General features: G+C 38.5%; 1 protein-coding gene across 2 annotated transcripts in view; it reads left to right on the forward strand.

The window, feature by feature from the left end:
- The window catches only part of grin2bb (glutamate receptor, ionotropic, N-methyl D-aspartate 2B, genome duplicate b), a 211,536-nt gene that overhangs the window by 149,137 nt on the left and 42,950 nt on the right, over positions 1–19,449 (forward strand). For both annotated transcript variants that reach the window (XM_038292852.1, XM_038292853.1), the window contains exons 7-10: positions 10,465–10,579; positions 10,746–10,951; positions 15,164–15,335; positions 16,873–17,026. In XM_038292852.1, coding sequence (XP_038148780.1) covers positions 10,465–10,579; positions 10,746–10,951; positions 15,164–15,335; positions 16,873–17,026 — 647 coding nt within the window. The remainder of the gene's footprint in view (positions 1–10,464; positions 10,580–10,745; positions 10,952–15,163; positions 15,336–16,872; positions 17,027–19,449) is intronic.

The raw sequence follows: 19,449 nt of genomic DNA on the forward strand, positions 1-19,449 counted from the left end.
GCAAAGGAATTTAACCCGAAAATGGTGTCTTTTTCCTGAAGTGTCCCGTCTAATTAACCTGAGTTTCCCCACTCACCCTCCCCAGGGACACAATCAGGAACCACTTAAGTTAACAACAGCTTTCTGCTAAACTGAGACAGTTTTTAGAGTTGCTGGATAACATTAAAGCAATAAATAACCTTTTAAACCTTTTTAACATTTCCCTACAAAGTGATTTTTAATGCCAGAGTGGAGACCAACTAATAAGGGCTGACATTACTTGAGGCTTACGCAAATTCTGTGATGCAACTATAATTATACCTCATAGCTTTGATTCGGCAAGATATGTTACAACGTGGTTAGTATGCAGATAAAGAGTTACTGCTGGTGAAATGGTTTCAGAATTTAAATCAGACAAAAAAATATTTTGCGAATAAAACCCTGATCTCCTTGTAGCCTTTAGCTTGATAAAAATAGACAGTGATTATCCCCCTTCTCTCCAGTCTTGATCCCATCAGGGCTCCCAGAGCATTGGTTCAAGTTTGAGCATTTCAGACAGTGCAAGTCTAAAACATCCAATATTTTATCAGCCTTTTCCTTTTACACCATGACTTCCTTAAAGTCATGATTCATTTAATAAAAGAACTCATGCTTCATAGGTCATTTCTATATATCCTTGATGATCAAACCTTGTTTTATCAAGGCTAACTATGGGATGTTAGAAATTGATTAGATCTTTTCCTTTTCTTGTGTAATGATTTAAATTATTTTTTCAGCTTTTTAACAACCAGGGTTGGTTGTAAATTTTGGCCTGCTCTCACTAGTTTTACTTTCTAATCTGTCAAGACTAAATTGAAACAGCTTCCTGGTTTCTAAGTTTTTATATTTGCAATATATACAATTAATTGTACACAGCAGGCAGCTTTATGGACCTTGCTTGCAAAAATATTAATAAAACTAGCATTTTATGTGTATTAAACACAACAGACTATCCACTGTAAAAGGTCCAGTTTTGATACTTGTGGTGAGTTCACAGTCACGATTGAAAGAACAGAATGAGGTATCCTGCTTCCAATATGGTGACTGCCAAGAAATATACTGTAGTCCTTATGGAAGACATATCAATCCTGTAAGGCTTGAAATGTGAAATAATGTTAATAACGATAAAACATTTTGGAAGTAGAGTCTTCAATTAACATTTTGTCAAATAAAAAGGAAAAAGATTAATGTTTTAATTTGCACATACTGTAGAAGTCTTAATGTGTATCATTTGTGCTACATGAGGTATTTCCACCACAGTTCATATACAGCGGGTTTATGTATCAAATATGTATCAAATATCATATGAGACTTGTTACAGTTATTTTGTTCTTTTCACATTCAAACACCACTTTTAATTTGTTTAGTTCAGAGCTCTGGACACTACAAGTTTACAGAAAGATTACCAAAATGTTGTTGCGTGAGAGACCTATTCTCTATATCTTTCTTGCACAGTGTCTTGCTTTAGTTCTTAAACCTTTTAGGAATTTTGTCATTTTAAAATCACCAGCTTCAGCATATTTGACAGTGTATTACTTTCATGATATGAAAATATAATGTGTCTCAGTTTGAAAGCAGTTTATAAAGCCAAAATCAGTATATTAAGTTTTTCAGAAGGTCATTATCCCTGACTCTTACTCTCATGTTCATATCCAAAATGAGAGCTTTCTCCGATCCTTGCTCAGTCACTGGCTCTCTTCAGGCTCCACAGGTAGCTGTCTGATGTGTCCTACTCTACAGGGGTCCTCATGGGCCTAGATCACATGGAGCTCCTGTGGACTCACTTATTAAAGGCTGCAGCTCAAAGGGGCTCAGTGCCTTACATCTTTCCTGTGTGGTCCCCATCACCCTGTGTGTGGGTGTGTGTGCGGGCACTGTCAGTGTGGAGCTGTAAGCAATGGGTGACTCAATAAATAAGCAATAGAATTATGTTTTAGTCTAGAACTGTACTACATCTGCTTTTAAAATTCAGCATGGTGCCAGACGGTGAAAAAGAAGATCATAACCAATAATGATTATGGAGCTTTGTTTACGTCTAAACGCAACCTGCAAATTATTTCAAGTGCCCTGCTTGGTGTCTAGATGTTTGTCTGGGTACAGATTTATCCAGAAATTTATCTTCACATGCAGAACTATATATTTAAAAAAAAAAAAAAAAACACTCACTCACTTATGCCCCTTTCTCACAAGCTGCACTTGGGCCAAATCTTCTCCACCCTACTCAGTTTGCAGGCGTTTCCATTGCTGTTTTTTCATGGGATTTTTTCAGTCCTGCTCATCTCTTCTTTGTTGCTACTTCTGAGCAGGGTGGAAGAAAATCAGCACTGGTAGTGAAAAAGCAGTAATGAAAACGTATGAAATTTAAAGGAGTGGAGTAGAGCCAGGCAGGTGGAGACGGTGGTAAAGTGGTATTAGATTTGCTTTGTTTAATGTTCTGTATACATGTATTTGCAGTATATTTACATTGTTTTACTAAATGTGGTTGTAGCTGGCTATTTTTTTAACATGTTAATAATGCATCTAATAGTTTTAATTAGTGATCGTTTATAAGGTGATTTCCAGATCAGTGGGTAACTCTCATATAAATGTATATTTGATATAAATGACCATAATGTTGCACGTAAATATTGCTTAAGTTTCTCTGATAACGAGCTTCATGATGTTTCTGACTTGCTATGAATGTTACAAGTGGTCAAGAGAGAAACTCGGATGCACATCCAGATTTATTTAGCTAGTTATTTAAACATTTTTCTTATTATGTTCTGTTAGGCTTATTCTCATTGATGATGGGTGAGTCTGTTTAACCCTGATAATACCTGCCTGTTACATGTCAACACTAATGTTTCCCAAGTAGTTTATCTAATTTGAAAACAGTTTCTCATTCAGGGTAAAAAGTCATCTTCATTATGTATGTATAGAAAGATTTAGGAATGGAATGAGAGCAGTGTCATTGATCTAAAAATATAGTGTAATACATTGATAAGGCTGGATTAATCGATTATTGAAATAATCGTCAGATAATTTAGTAATCAATTAATGGTTAACTGCAGTATAGAGACCCTAAAACATGCATTAAACTGACAGAAAAACTCACTTAGAGCATTAATTGAACCAAAATAGTAAAAAAAAAAAATTTTAAATATTAAGCATTTAAGAAAAAAATACTCTTCAAGTACCAAAGTTTTAGTTTCACCTGGTTTATTTTTGCAAAAAGTCTTCTTTAAGGAACCTTTTGCTATATGATTATTAATTGATTAATCAAACAGATTAATTGATTTTCTAAATAATCGTTACAGCCGGACTGCACGTAGTAGGTTTTACCACAGACATATGGACGTCAGATGTTAGTCCGGTTAGCATGTTGAGCTTAACAGCTCAGTGGTTGGATCAAGATTTTAACATGCAAAAAGCAAAACTGTTCGCACAAGGCCTACTAGGCCTCATGCATTTATTCATTTTTTGTTAGAGAATCTGATATACATTTGCTAGTACATTTAATTTCAGATTTGAAAATATTTGACTTTGCTCCACAAATTCATTTGCAGATTATGAAAATTCTTTTAAGATGCCTTTTTTTTTCTTTGACTTTTGCTTAAATTTTTTTACTATATTGCATATAATCTTATATTTGAGAAATACTGGAATTCACAAAAACCTCTTCAGTTAAACCATAGATTTGTTCAATAATCAATTTTCAAGGGATGCTCCTTGTGTTTGAATTTAATTGTAATTTGCTGCTGTTAATTAAAGCAAAAGACCACTGTTTTGTGTGGTGAAACGGAAAAAAAAGAAAGACATTTGAAGAGCCAAAACCTCTTGTTTTCTGTTGCAGATAAAGCAGAGCTGCTAAATAATTTGCTTTTCATAGCTGTATCCACCCCAAGCCCCAGATTATGCATAGATTATATTAAATATGAACTTATCGGTATTGAAATCGGTATCGGTCATGAAAAGCAGAAAATTATCTGTTATCCGTATTGGTTGAAATTGTTATTATTGTATATCACAAAAAAAATGTATACAATATTTATGATTGTACAACCACAAACTCCCAGAGGAGCTAAAAATAGAAAGTGGACAAATAAACATTAGCATCTCAGGCAGCGTGTTAATGATAAGATGAAGAACCTGTGGAACAAATAGCATGTTTGTTCAAGCGTATTTCACCAAGAATTCACAGCAACCTGGTATTTACTGCGTTTTCTCTGCAATTCATTGTTTTCTAATCTTTGTCCGGCTTCTGTACCACATGAAGCAGATATTTTCTCTCTTTGCACGTTGGTCTTCTGCAAACTATGAGTCATCTAACCAAAACTGATACAGTATGGTGATGTGTATGCATCCACACACTACCTTAGAGTCACATGCAGTGCAGACTTACAGCATATTTTTACATTGCTGCATTGCAGCGACAGAGTTTATGATCCTACCCAGCTCCACTTTGATCTTTAAGAGCAAGAAAATGCATGTTGAAAACTGTAACACAACAAAAGCAGCAATAGATCAAATACTACTAAAAGAGAATCATTTCTATATGATTCATCAAATCTGTAAAATAATAAAACAAAACAAATCTAGTGCTGTGTTGTGGAACAGTTGGAGAGCAGTTCACATGGTTAAGCTGTGATGGAGCCACATGAGGTTCTATTAGAGGCTAATCCAAGTTGTTTTAACATTTACTTTCCCTCTAGTAAAGTCAGAGGAGAGCTCTGACATGTGATGGAAGCTCTAACGGCACATAAAAGCTAAATCCAGGGTGAAGGGCTGCAAAGCGATAAACAGAGCGGTGTCATCTGCTCTGCATTCACAGCTTGCATCAGCCTTTCTAAAGGCACAGGTTAATAGGCTGCAAAATGAGCCCTATTGAAGTGGTACTGGATAGGCTGCACGTAGGTTAGATGGCTAGTTTGATCTGAGAGTGGAAGTTGGTAAACACTCAGATCTAGAATTAGGAAAAATACTCCTCTGAAGCTCTCCTTTTCTGTCTCCCTGTCTTGGGTGAGATTTTTGTTCCCATGGCAACACAGCTGATTGCATAAAATTTGCTGTGGTTGTGGGTGCCATGGCAACACATTAAATGACATTATACAGCGTTCAGAACCTTCCCATGTCCTTATGTTGTTGGGTTGTTTTTTTTTTTAGCCCCTACAGACGTATGGCCACACCGTTCACATGGGCATGGAGGCTCGCAGTGGCAACAAGTTGGTCCTCTGGAGCCATCGCCTGCACCGCACTGATCGCTTTTGTCACCTTTTCAAAACTGAGATTATTCCTAGCAGGATAATCCTATGTTACGCACGCATTACAGCACTTGGAATGCTGCTAGCCAGGCTGCATACAGCAATAGGCATTTCATGGAGGCTTGGGTTGTATTATTGACTTGCTAAAAGCATTTAGCCCACTAGGGTCTGTGTGTGTTTAAGAGGGCGAGTTGCGCTATAAATAAATGCAAGACACAAAAGGATAGAGGCTCTAACTGATTTAGTAGAATGTAGCTGTGATAAAATCTATGGCAGATTTGAGCCCCATTGTTTGTCTAGAATTCCTTGCAAATATATTCACTGTCTTTGTTAGACATGATGATGATGGTAAAAATTTAAAGGTCTGCATGCACAGGCAGCACATTGGTCCTTACTGCTTGCATTCAAGATATTTATTTCTCCGGTGGATTGTTTCAGAAGCGCAGGATCTCCATGGTGATGGCAGCCCACAGATCAGAAGGAGAAATGGGAGAGAAGGAGGCGGCTGAGAGAGAAAGCCATGATTCCAGCTTATCTGCCACTGTTCCACACTTGTTGACACATATACTGATATGAATTCACTAGGCGGTTAATACACTTTCTCTCCCTGTTTCTGTGCTTCTACTTCTCAGTTCTGGTTGCTCGTCATTCTGCCTTCACTCCCACCACTACTCTTTCTGCTCCTCCTCAGTCTATCAGGTGGCTTATGCTTCAAACTGGGTCACCTTTGTAATAGTCCTCATCCTATGCTTTGAATGCAGAAAATGGCAAGGCTACTTCTTCTTATAATTAAAAGAACAAGAAGACATAAGAAGCTAAAGGCTAAACTGTATCAGATTTTATAGTGCCATCCATAACCCTACACCTACCCTCATCTCTTAAAACTAAATCCCAAGTAGTGCTCAAATCCTCCTTTAAGAGGTTGATATGTCAGCAGTGAGTACAAACCTTGTATCTTAGCATACCACGCCAACAGTTTTTTAGCCAGCTATAGTAATCAGTTAACAATGTAAGAATTGTTGCAATATTTTCATGCACAATGAAATAGAACAATTTGAACATGACTAAAGTTTTGGCATATTGAAAATATTTCAAAGCAAAAAGAAATTTGTACAAAACTGATTCTAATTACCAGATAAAATTGAGAATAAGACACAGAAATAAAATATATCACCCTCACCAGAGATGCTGATTAATAATAAACAAAATCCATCCTTCTGTCTTGGTGCAGGAAGTCTTAATATATCCACTTAGTATCTGTCATTGAGGCCACAAAAACTTTTAACAAAACCAAATCTAAAATGCAGATTGTCGCTAACTTAACTTGGCTGTAAAAGTGTTGCTCTATGCTGATATAAGGGTTGGCCTGCTAGCTGACCCAGTGGGGCAAATCTGAAACATGATTGGTTAAAGAAAACTTTCCTCACTAACATTGTAAAGGTAACATTGATTCTGAAGGCCCTGGGCAGCTTTGATTTACATAGCAACACAATAAGGCTGAAATCTGATCGGACAAAAAAAGAATAGAGACCACATAGATGTAATGGAAGCAGTGCAGCCAAGAAAAATGCTAAAACATGAAGAGGATTGATTGTTTGGAATAAATTAATAAAGTTGGAAAGAAGAAAATTAAAGTCTAGGTTGTTAATGTAGGTTATTGTTTCTGATTGATTTTAGACCAGCAGTGAAGGCCTTGAAGGCCCTGACTCCCCACCACTGCTGTAACAATCACATTATTTTAACTGAGAAATGTGTTCAAACAGTTCAAGAAAAATAGACGTAGACTTAGACTATCTTTATTGTCATTTTGTTCACACTGGGTGTATACAAAACTAAATTTTCTTCAGTACAGCTCTCAAGACATTTCCATTTTCTTAAAGTGCAGCAGTGATAAAATGTAAACATGGGGATTCAAATATAAACATGAGGGGCCTCACTAACATAGTTGCTGGGATCCACTGAGTCTTCTCATCTGGGCTTCAGCACCTTGTATAGCTTTTGGGGAAACTGCCTCAGTAGTATTGATTTACTGACATGGATGAAGAGGAGACCAATATCAATAGGCAAACCTCACCTCAACATGGGCCACTGAGGTACTATCCTGATGTTTTTTTTGGGGGGGGAGGGGGAGACCTGCTGGTCGAGGTGGCCTTGGCTGGTGGCCTCCTCCTCCTCCAGCCGCCTCCACCTCCTGAGGAAGCCGAGGTCCTTTGGAGTGAGCAGAACCCTGCTTAAAACCTTCTATGACTCTGTGTTGGCATCAGCTCTCCTCTATGCTATTGTCTGCTGGGCCCCTGGCAGCGCAGAGCAGGACAGAAAGAGACTGAACAAACTAGTGAGAAAGACCGTTTTTATCCTAGGCTGTGCTCTGGACTCAGTGGAGGAAGTGGCTGGGAGGAGGATGCTGTCCAAGCCTACATCCATCATGGACAACACCTTCCACCCCCTGCACCAGACTGTAGAGGAGCTGAGCAGCTCCTTTAGTAAAAGGCTCTTGCACCTTGTTTGTAAAAAAGAACGCTACCATAGGTCATTCATCCCTGCTGCAACCAGACTTTACAATGCAACACTACAACAGCAATAATTTGTCCAATGTATAATCTGCAATTACTATGTTACCTTGTGTTATAGACTTAGACTTAGACAGTACTTTATTGATCCCTTGGGAAGACTCCCTCCGGAAATTAAGGTTACCAGCAGCTTACATGGCAAAAAAGCATTAAGTTAAATTAAGTTAAAATTAAGCAACAAACAAGTATTAAGTTAAATTAGATTAAAATTAAGCAAAAACCCGTTACTCTATATTTGACACCCAGTGCAACAACTATATATATGAATATAAATATCCATCTCTATAAATATCCATGTAAACACCCTGTGCAATAACCCTGTATAATGATCCTACCATAAAAAAATAAAATAGAAGGATACACTTTATATACTGTATATATTCCATGCACCTTTTTCTTCTTTTGGTACATTCTTCTTCTTTGACTGTTTGAGCTGATGTACTGAGTATATTTCTCCACTGTGAGATCAATAAAGTTAATCAATCAATCACTGGTTCTTGGGTCCTTAGAAGAGTTTGAATCTGCTTTTGCAAAGGTTGGTTTTCTTATCTCAAAAATGTTACAGAAGGGAGACTACTCTGCACAAATGACCTATCCACTACAAGTTTAAAGCAAAGAGAAATACTCTATTCAAACTAGTACTTGGGTTTGAAACCACACGTTCGGCTTTAGATGTAACCCAGCCCAATCTGAAGACCTCCTCCAATTCTTTTAGCCAACAAACATGAAGCAGAATTTTTGCTGTGCCACCCTACATAACCTTTCTCCTTGAGTATTCTCAAATCATTTGATAAAAATTGCATGCCTAGTATGATGCTGGAAATAAATGCTTACTGCTGAGTATTCATAGCTCTGAGTCATACTCTGACACTTCAGAGAATTTTCTCTGGTTCAGTTTCTTATGTTGGAGGTTTTGTCTGATGTGAGTTACTATAGAACTGATTGAAAAACTAAATGAAAAGCACCAAACATTTTAAGGCAAATATGGATTACTCAAGATAAAAATAAGTATAAACATTATAATGTCTAATTGCTTTGGTTTCAGACAGTGATTTGTGAACTTTTATACCATAACATGCATTATTACAATTAATTAGGAGTTCACTTACATAATAATAAATAAAAATAATTATAATTTAACTTTATTGATCTAATAATGGAGAAATTTACCTCTGCATTTAACCCATTCCCTTGGGAAGCAGTGGGCTGCCATTGTGGGGCACCCAGAGAGCAGTGTGTGGTTAAGGGTCTTGTTCAGAGACCCAGAGTGGCAGTCTGTGGGAGTGGGGCTTGAACTCAGAACCTCAGGAGTCCAATCTCTATGCAGTAACCACTAGGCCGCCATAAAAACTTCAGCTGATATTTCAATATGAAATATTAATGTTGTGACTGATAACATTAATCACCAATGTAATGAGGTGTGAAAAGCGCCACTCCCCTCATAATTTCTTCTTTTTTGTGTGCATGTTTGTCATATATATATATATAAGTAATACAGAAAACAAAACAAATTTAAATATTGGACTCATTACAAGTAAGAGCAGTTTTTTTTATTAATGGAGGGAGAAAAAGATCAAACCTACATGGCCCTGTGTGAAAAAGTGACATCCCCCTTTAAAAAACAAATGATCTGCTGTTTAATACCTCTGCCAAAGAGGTCATGTTTTTAGGAGAGCTAGTGTTTTTTCCTGTCTACAGGATAACTTGAAAATTTCTTGATCAATTTGAATGAAAATTTTATCAGAGGTGCGCCTCATGCCAAGGAACAGTCCATTTAAATTTAGTTATGATCCAGATCATGTGCGAGTTTTAGTTATACGTAGGTGTATTTCACAATTTGGGTCAACACAGGTCTGTGCTGTCGGAGTGCTTTTCTATTTGTGTTTACTTTCTCTTGCCATACCTCTGACTAAATACTGCCCTTATTTTTATTAATTCAAGAAATCAAACTTAAATAGGACCTGCCTGACCAAGTGAAGCACACTAAAAGGTCAATAAAAGATAGACATTGCACCAAAGAAATTCAACAAATGAGAAAGAAACAGATTAACATTTATAATGCATGAAAGGGTTTTAAGGGGAAATGTAAGAGACTCCAAATAACCACTGTGAGAGAAATTATCCACAAATGGCCAAATCATGGAACAGTTGTTAGCCGTCCAACACATGGCCAGCTGACAGAAATTACCCCAAAATTGCAGCAACAACTCATCCAAGAAACTCCTTGAAATGTATCTCTTAACCCAGACAACCTCTGCCACAATATTAAACTCAGTGTTTGTCCAAACAGCCTATATTAATAATAATAACCAATAATTTGAGTCAAGCAGGTTCTTTTATGCACAGGTGAAGAATACACAGTACACAGATTTGTGAGGGTCTCCCACAGTTACCAAGTTCCTACTGGCACTGAGGGTTGTTGAATTGGACTTTTGTTTAGGTCTTCGATTCTACAGGTACTAGAATGATCAAATCAGATTTCGTCTGGTAGTTCAGGCACTATGAGAGAAACAAGTCAGACTTTTTGGTCTCTTTTTCTAACCTTTTCAGGTCACTGATATTCTATGTCTATTAAAAAAACCTTCCTGTCTAACAGAAAGGATTATTGTGACTCATATTTGAACTCTGTTTTCTAGGTATGTCATGAATGTGACATTTGAAGGTCGAAACCTGTCATTTAGCGAAAAAGGCCACCAGATGTTTCCCAAGCTGGTCATAATACTTCTCGACAAGGACAGACAATGGGACAGGGTAAATACCTTCTCTTCTTCATTCCACCCTCTGACTTTTTCCCATCTCTGCATTCTGCTCCTTATCTGACGTGTCTCCTACTGCATTCAGCTTTGGAGTGTCTTCCTCTGCCACTTGAAAGCAATGTTTTGCAGTTGGCTGTGCATCACCAGCTCCCCCTCTGCAGGTTGGCAAGTGGGAAAGAGGCTCGTTGACGATGAGGTACCATGTGTGGCCTCGATTTGAGTTGTACTCTGATGTGGAGGAGCGGGAGGACCACCTGTCCATCGTGACTCTTGAAGAGGCGCCTTTTGTCATCGTGGAGGACGTGGATCCACTCAGTGGAACCTGCATGAGGAACACTGTACCGTGTCGCAAACAGCTGAAACTCACGTGAGGGATTTTCATTTTGCTTCTTCAGAAAAATAGGAACCTGTTTTTTATAAAGGCATTTTACTCCTTCGCATCCTTTCATCTTATAACGACTAACTTTAATGTATTTTAAAAGCTTTTGTGACCAACACACACTGTTTTTTGTGTTTATCCTCATTGAGGCAGTACTTTTCAGATTCAACCTTTGCTGCAATTACAGTTACTTGTTTATTATCTCAATTATTTTCTAATGGTTCTTATTTGTAAAATAGCTCAAGCTCAATTGAATTGGATGATCAGCTTCTGATTGACTGCGAAAAAGCAGTTTCCACAGGATGATGCTGCCACCAACATGCATTTTTTACCGTAAAAATTTTTAATTTTGCTTCACTACATGGAAAAAAAAAATGTTTTATTGTCTTTGATTTAACAATCATTTACAATGTAAATACGAAAAGTAATTGGTTGCTTCTATTTAGGGTGAAATATTCTGCAAAACTCTGTTTTGCGCATAATTTTCAGATTGCTATTATTGAAAAAGCTTTGGAACCCTGTTTTTCTCTTCTGTCAACTTCCAACTATAAGCCTGTCATAAAGAATAATACATTTATCAAGAAGAAATTTTAAACTTCAACTAAATTATTACTAATTATTACTGAAAGACATAATTGATTTTTCTTTGAGCCATTTGGTTGTGTTTGTGTGTGTAAATGTGCTCACAATCATTAGAATGGAGGATTGACTCTCAGTAAAATAAGTTGGAGTCTATTGACCCAATAAAGTAGCTAAAGTGAGTTTTCTTTCCTTTAGTTCATTAATTTAGATTTAGAATGGGAATACCCAAGAAGCTAAACAGCTTATAATCAGGGAACCAGAAATGCATGGAAAAAAACAAATACAGTTAAAAATGGTAAAATACATCTTTACAGAAACATCCAGAAAAAATCCAGAATTCTCATACCTTCAATCAGTCACACACTTCCACACAATTTGCATTGTGTTATGAATTTCTTCACACAAGTGCACATCACATTATGTAGGCTCGAGCACTTCATTAATCAGAAAACTTCATTATTTACTCATCACGCATGTTAAACCTTAACATCTAAACATGAATCAGTCATCAGCCATACAAGTGATTTTATTTGTAGTTTAGCAGTAGTTTTTTCTTTAAATACTTTTAAAATATGTTTAAAGATGGTAATTCTTTGATTGAGGTATCAGTGTCATTCCACTTATCTGCTCCCCTACATACCACACTAAAGCTGTTGACCTTCTGTATTCGATTTTTCCCTCTCAATGACATCTTCCCGACTGTTTTATTTTTGTGAGACAGAGAGGAAATTTGAATAAAGTGTTAAAAGCTAAGATTAATTTGATGTACTATATTAAACGTGATACTGTCAAGGCTCAGAACAGAGGATTGAGTATTCAAGGCAGGCGGTCATTTATCTCAAAGGGGTTTATTATTATTAAAGGACAGATTGGCAGCTAAGGCAGGAACCCCTGCAAGAGGGAAACACAGGTTAGTGGCCACGATAATCTGGCGGAGGAGGATTACGAAGGCGGAGCTAGGCAGGTGAATGAAATGAGCAATCCAGCCATTCATCAGCACGAAGATCATGTCAGACATGACCGTTGTGTAAACTTCTGCACTCTGAGCTTCAGGAGGTTGAGGCTGTAAAAGAGATGGTCTGAGGGGGCATTAAAGTGATAACACGCATGACCTTCTTCTGTAGTGTAATGTGACGATATAGATGTGAAGAGTTGACAATGTATGGTTGCTTTTTCGAGTCAATGAGTGCTTGTCAAAAAACAAAAAAAACAATTCTCATGTGTTTTTAAGTGAACATCTTTTTTTGGCTTCCCTTCGGTATTTAGTGCTGCTGCAACTTACTAACCTGACTCCGAAACCTTCCGTTGAAGTAATTTTGGGAAGGGGCGAAAATACTGGTTAGCTGATTGGCCTAATCAGCTAACCAAATAAACCAATCAGATCAATGAAGCATATGACGTACTAACAGAGCGACGACGAAGACGAGCCAATTGATAGATCAAACTCTTGCCGAAACCAGTCGGGAGAAGAGCAAAAACATCTTTTCCTCTGAGAAAAGCCTCCAGAGCAGTGTTTTGCTCTTCTTTCAGTGAAGAAATACTGTGTAATTCCGATAAAACTTGCTCGATAGCCACCCTAATGCTAGTTTCATCGGCTGAAGCCGCCATGTTCTTTAGACTGAACTGTCGCGCTTCTCGTTGCGTCACACCTCAACCCGCCTCAAAGCCAACGCTGATTGGACGTTCGTTTGGTGAACGGCTCCAAATTTTCTTTAACGGAGAGTCTCCAGACTAATCTGCGAGTGAAACCTTGAAAGCTCGCGAGATCAGGATGGTCTCACGAGGCTAGCAACTTACTATAATAATTCTGCTCCTCCTCTCACTCCTGTGATTACCTTGACTTGTTTCACCTCTGCAAAGTAGAACATTGACTTGGCTTCTGTCCCCCACCCCCTCTGTCATATTGATCCTCTCCCTTTTCAGCTGTCCTTTGACTGTGATAATGAATTTTCTTTTGTGGTCTCCTTTATCTCTGGCTTTGCTGAAATGTCCCACAGCAGTACTATATCTCCCCACTCTGTCTGTTTTACCTTTTATCTCAGATATTTTTCACCCCCAATGCTCTTCTTTTGACCCCCTCCACCACCTGTCTCACTCACAGCACATCAGACATAGGCACCAATATGCAGGATTATTTACAGATATAAATGTGCAGAGCCGCGTGGAGTCGTCTTCAAACGAAGAGCAGCATTCAATTGTTGTAATAAAACCTCATGTTTTACCACCAAGCTCCATTTCAGGAGGCAGCAACAGGAATAAATACATTTAACACAAAAAAACAAACACTTTTGTCCTTGCTCTGGCAAAAACAGCATCCACTAACTATACCAGCGCTGCTATTGTGGTATTCCGCAGCTGTTCTGCACCTGTATCTGCTGTGAGCCAACAGCCTATTGACTGATGACGCACGGCTAGGTTAGATGTTTGCCTTCCCTGAGATTTATTCTTAGACTTGCATTACTGTATGATTTGTATAGACGTATTAAGCATATTCACTTGTGTCAGAATAAAATTGGCATCTGATGATTTTGATGATTATTTAGAACAAATGAGGTAGATGATGAAGTGTTTGATAAGCGCCACTCTTTAATTAACTATAAAAGCAGCTGAGTCCTTCATATACAGATTTTAGATTAGAAAAGTAACAGCTGCATTCTGTCTGTAAAAGCATTCCCACCACCTGAACCCTTCCACATTTTTCATTAATTACAGCCTCAAACTTGTTAGGCTTCTATGTGGTAGATCGAAAAAACATGTTATGTAATTGTTAGGTGGACCAATACGTTTAAAAAAATGTTTCAAACAAAAAAAAAGTCATGTATTTGCACTTCCGCACAATTTACTCATATACATTCAAATAAATTCACATCACCACTTTTCCTTTAGCAGTCATCTAATTAATAAATGATTAATAAGTAAACTATGGCATAAGAAGTACTGCTTCTTATGTTGTACCAGCCAGGTAAACGTGTGAAAGAAAATCCTCTGGTTAGATTATAGTACAATTGGCATATTTGCAAAGTGCTGCACATAAGTCTAAAAACACTATGCCTATAGAGAAACATGGTGGTGACAGTGTCATGCTATAGGGACTGGTCAGAGTTAAAAGAAAGGTAGGTGGAGTTAGATTCTGGGAAGTCCTCGAACAAGTCATGTCGGTCACAAGTCTAGGAATGAGCTGAATACAACTAAGGATCTGTGACTCAGCTTTAGAGGTGATTACAACTGAATTTCCCACCCAGTCTGACTCACCTGTAACATTTTTTTAAAGGGGCTATATTGGTTTGTTTCTGGATGTGCAAAGCTTGTAGAGATGCTACTAGAAATCGTCAATCCCAATAAAAGGTGGTTGTACAAAGTATTAACTTGTGGAAATTAATAGGAATTCTTTTTGAAAACTACATTTTAAACAATAAATCATTTTTTCCACTTCATAGTTAAACACTATTGCATAAAAAAAGTTTATCACTGCATCAATCCTGTTTAGGTTTCATGCAATTTCTAGATTACAAGAATTAAACAAAAAATCCTGACTTCCCTCTTTTTTATTGTTGCCTTCATAAAAACTGACCTCCCATCTCTGCTTTTCTCTGCATTCCTCCTGGAACCAAACTGCAGCAATCACACAGGCGATTCAGGAATTTACATCAAGCGCTGCTGCAAAGGTTTCTGTATCGACATCCTGAAAAAGATTGCAAAAACTGTCAAGTTCACTTATGACCTGTATCTGGTGACCAACGGCAAACACGGAAAGAAGGTCAACGGGACCTGGAACGGCATGGTTGGAGAGGTAAGGACAGTTTTAACAAACCACAGAAAGTTTGTGTGTAAAATCTTAAAGGTAATATGGAGAAGAAAGGAGGCGTGTGTTGCAATGACAAGTTTATCCCCCCCGTTGGAGAAAAGTACCAGCTTCGCATCGCCTTTAAGCAGCTTGAAAATACCCAGAGTGACAGTTCAGGCAGACCTGCTGGCACACCAGCTGATTTTGGATTTCACAGCTGGCAGAGCACTGCAGCACACAGGAGATGTTACCATACAAATATTACCGAGCCACCCGAGTGACGCAACCAGCCAATGCACCAAAAAAAACACAAATGCGTCGTACGTTTAAACCTGCACATTCATTCCAGCTGCAATATTGTTCATGTAATCTGCAACACATGCCACGTAACTCGAAATGCATGGAAGGCTTTCTCAGTTGGAGCAGTTTACCATATGCTGGTGTGCAGCGAGCAATAAGCTGTTGTTCCAGGTGTAGCTTTTTAATTTAGCCTCAAGCAGATGTCAGCGAGAAACAGCACAGATGTGGAAGGACTCTTTCTGTGACAAGAATGCACGTGTATTACTGTGGCAGTGGGTAGCAGGCACATCACATACAGCTGCATTGACTTTTTTTTTATTCAGTCTGTCAAAGAAAATCTTGATCTTTGCTTCATTTTCTTCTGCATTTTTCTTCCTATGTTCCGAACATGCTTTTAAAGCCGTTTAAAGCCAGCCACCCTGAAACGTCTGACGGTAAAAAAAGTCCTCTCCAAACGCTTCAGCAGCCAGCCAACCGACAGAAAAGTATTTTTTATTCGCTATGGCTAACGATGCTGTCCAAGTATCTCTGTCTGTTAGTTCACCGCTGTCTCCATCAGCACATCTAGAACTTGTTTCCCACAGCCCGGCCTGAGGGGAAGCTTGTGATCAAATCCAGCAAACCTCAGGAGGACTCAATGAGGGTTCCTAATCAGAGACGGAACAGGAATACAAAGGACGTGGATTGGAGTGAAGGGGGGAGAAAGCAGCCTCGGGCGAAGGCCCGCTCCACTGCTGCACACATTAAGCAGCCGGCAGAGCTCAGCCGCCCTGCATAAACGTGCAGGCTGACTTAAATGATTGTGTCACATCTTAAAGTCTTAAGCTGATGAGGCATCTGCTTAGATGACTTAACGGTGTGCATGTTTTAAAGTTGAAATGGTAGGTAAAGGATTTTATTTGGACAGGGTAAAATAGACAACAGACTCAGAAAACAGTAGGAAGTTGAAAAAGCAAGCCTCAAGGTGTGAATGTGATGGAGCAACATCAGTGTGCAAGATTATTATTCTCTCTAGCATGTAGGGATTTTAATAACACAGTCGTTTGTGCTTCCTTTTTATTCATGGCCAGGGGCTCCGGAAACATTGAGCTAAATATACCTGAACACACTTAGAGAGGATGCTGGTAGACATTATTCCCTTTGCTTCTTTCTTCTAATGTGAAAAACCTGGAAATCACCTAATTGAGCTTGTTTTATGTTTTATCCGTTTCTCTGAATGAGCCCCTGTCTGTCTGACCCTCAGGTGGTGGCAAAGAACGCTCACATGGCTGTGGGATCACTCACCATCAACGAAGAGAGGTCAGAGGTCATCGACTTCTCCGTGCCGTTCATTGAGACGGGTATCAGTGTCATGGTCTCCCGCAGCAATGGCACCGTGTCCCCCTCTGCCTTTCTAGGTGAGGAAAACCACGTCGCAGTTTAAAACCCTTGTATGTTTTACCACTTAAAGTGATTTGCAATGAAAATGACAATAAAAGCCTCCACTGATTTGTTTTTTTTTAACACATTGTTGTTTTAGAGGAAATTTTAGAAACAATAAATGTTCCTGCAAAGAGAAACATGCATTTCAAACTCGTAGGCTTCAATCTGCTCAATACCTCCAGTAGAATGTCTTCTCCTGTTCAAACAATTTTATTGTGTTACACAAAAATAGCTAAGATTGTTTCTCAGCTGTTTGGTTGACTCTGATTTCATCACTGGTGCTAAAACTGAGCAGCAGTAAAGGATGTGTGAGCTTAAAAGAAACATTTTCTTGACTTCCAGCAGTATGACAGTTGTTTCATGGGGTGTATTTTATCAACTTTACACTGTTTGATGTTTTACTTTTATTCAGTTACACCACTTCCCATGCTTGTGTTGTTTTTTTATTTAGAAAACAATCTTTTCTTTTTCCACTTAAATCTTATTCCTTTGCTGTTGTAGACATCATGTCATTTAGATTTTAGTAGGGCCATTTGTAGCTCCCATCATCATTTTTGGGAGGCCCCTAACCAGAATTCAAGAATGCAGTGGCAGGAAGTGCATCTGGTACCTCGGCCTTTCAGTGGGCACTCCTCTGACTTAGTCTACTTCTTAATACCACAGCTTTCACATTTCAACATTTTGCTATAACTGACCAATCAGAGGACAAAATGCAGAGATTAAGGTGGGCCCACTAGCTAGCCCTGTGGGGCAAATTTAAAATCTGATTGGTTAAAGAAAACATCCCTTGCTTATGTCATGATTGTATCTAAAGCTCTGACCCACATGCAGAAGACCAAATAGAGAGACAAGGGAAAAGTTTAACATGTTTTATTGAGAGTGAATGAGATGAGTCCAGTGCTGCTCGGAACACTGTCGAACCGGAAGTTTCCAGAAAAAGGTGTATCTTGTTGAATCCAGTCGGTGTGGGCTGATCCAGTGAATGTCTTGTTCGTTGGAGGGAGGACAGGGTTTACCCAGATTGCGGTTTTTCTTTGGTGAATGGAGAAGCTGACTGCCACTTAGTTTTCCTGCGGTACTTGAACAGGTTATTGTGGAGATGAATCCCCTGCTCAGAGAGAAGCCCAACCAATCCTTGGGGGGGGGGAGTTGATTCAAACCACAAACTTGAATCCTCAGCTCAGTTTGGTGCTCAGAGAATCCTTCCAGGGGGGAGAAGGTCCAAAACATCCATTTTGCAGGAGGACTTCCCAAAACCAAACACTCTGGCGTTGAGGTAGTGGCAGTCAGCAGCTTAAGAGTCCTCCGTTAACAAGGTAACCATCCGCAGGTGTGTGAAGAGGCAAACCAGAACACGGCGCCGCCTGGTGGTGGAGGGTAGACAAACAAAAGCACAACCCACACAAACTGGATTCCTAACAGCTAATGTTTCTAAGTTTTCTTCAGCCATTGCTACTGATTCTGATTCCGTTGACATGGCAACACAGAGAGGCAGAAATCTGGTTGCACCAAAAAATCTAGCAACTATATATGTAATGGAAGAAGCGCAGCCAAGAGAAAAATCCAAAAACTAAGAGAATTGATTGTTGGGAATACATTTATACAGTTGCATAGAAAAAATACTTTAGGTCGTAAATTTAGGTCAGTTCTTCTGATGGATTTTAGGTCAGCAGAACATCCCCTGATTGCCCACCAGTGCAAGAAGACATAAACATGGTTTGGCAGCCCAGGCGGCTAATTCAGGTGCATGTTTATGAAATGTTAGGTCACAGCTTTTACAGACGAGAACTTAAAAAAAAAGTACCAATTAAAAACTTATGAAGGTTCAACACAAACATTTTTGCTTTCCTATTTGATGTAATTCAAAAGAGGATTGCACATTTTCGATGACTTTCACTGAAAATCAGACTTGTTCTGAACAGAAACTGGTTTTCGATTCCCATCCCTAAGTGAGTCATATCCATTTACTGTTTTGAAAATTTTAGGCCTTCATGTGCTATTTTTTGTTTTTATTGTTTTCTTGAAAGACAATAATGTATCTACAATGACTTACTGATTGGTTTTCTATGGCAATCAGAATGTTTTTCATCTGTCATTCACATATTGCAAGCTTAGTTTACAGTTAAGTAGATACATCTAAAGAATAAATTTATACAAAAAATATTTTGCAATTTTATTTAAAAAAAAATCCTAATCTTGAGTACTTTCAACTGGACATGTTTTATGGTAAAATATTTTGGACAACACTGCTGGAAAACATCTGGGTCTGACTCCTGTTCTTTCTCTGATCTAAAAATGTTAAAAACTCTGAAAAGCCTCTTGCATAGTATTTGGTCCTAGAGGGCAGGAGGTACTGTAGCTTGTTCGGACTTGGAAACACAGAGCTGGAAGGGTAAAA

Source organism: Cyprinodon tularosa, unplaced genomic scaffold (genome assembly GCF_016077235.1).
Source record: "Cyprinodon tularosa strain WSP-4 unplaced genomic scaffold, ASM1607723v1 ctg318, whole genome shotgun sequence".
NCBI classification, from domain to species: Eukaryota; Metazoa; Chordata; class Actinopteri; order Cyprinodontiformes; family Cyprinodontidae; genus Cyprinodon; species Cyprinodon tularosa.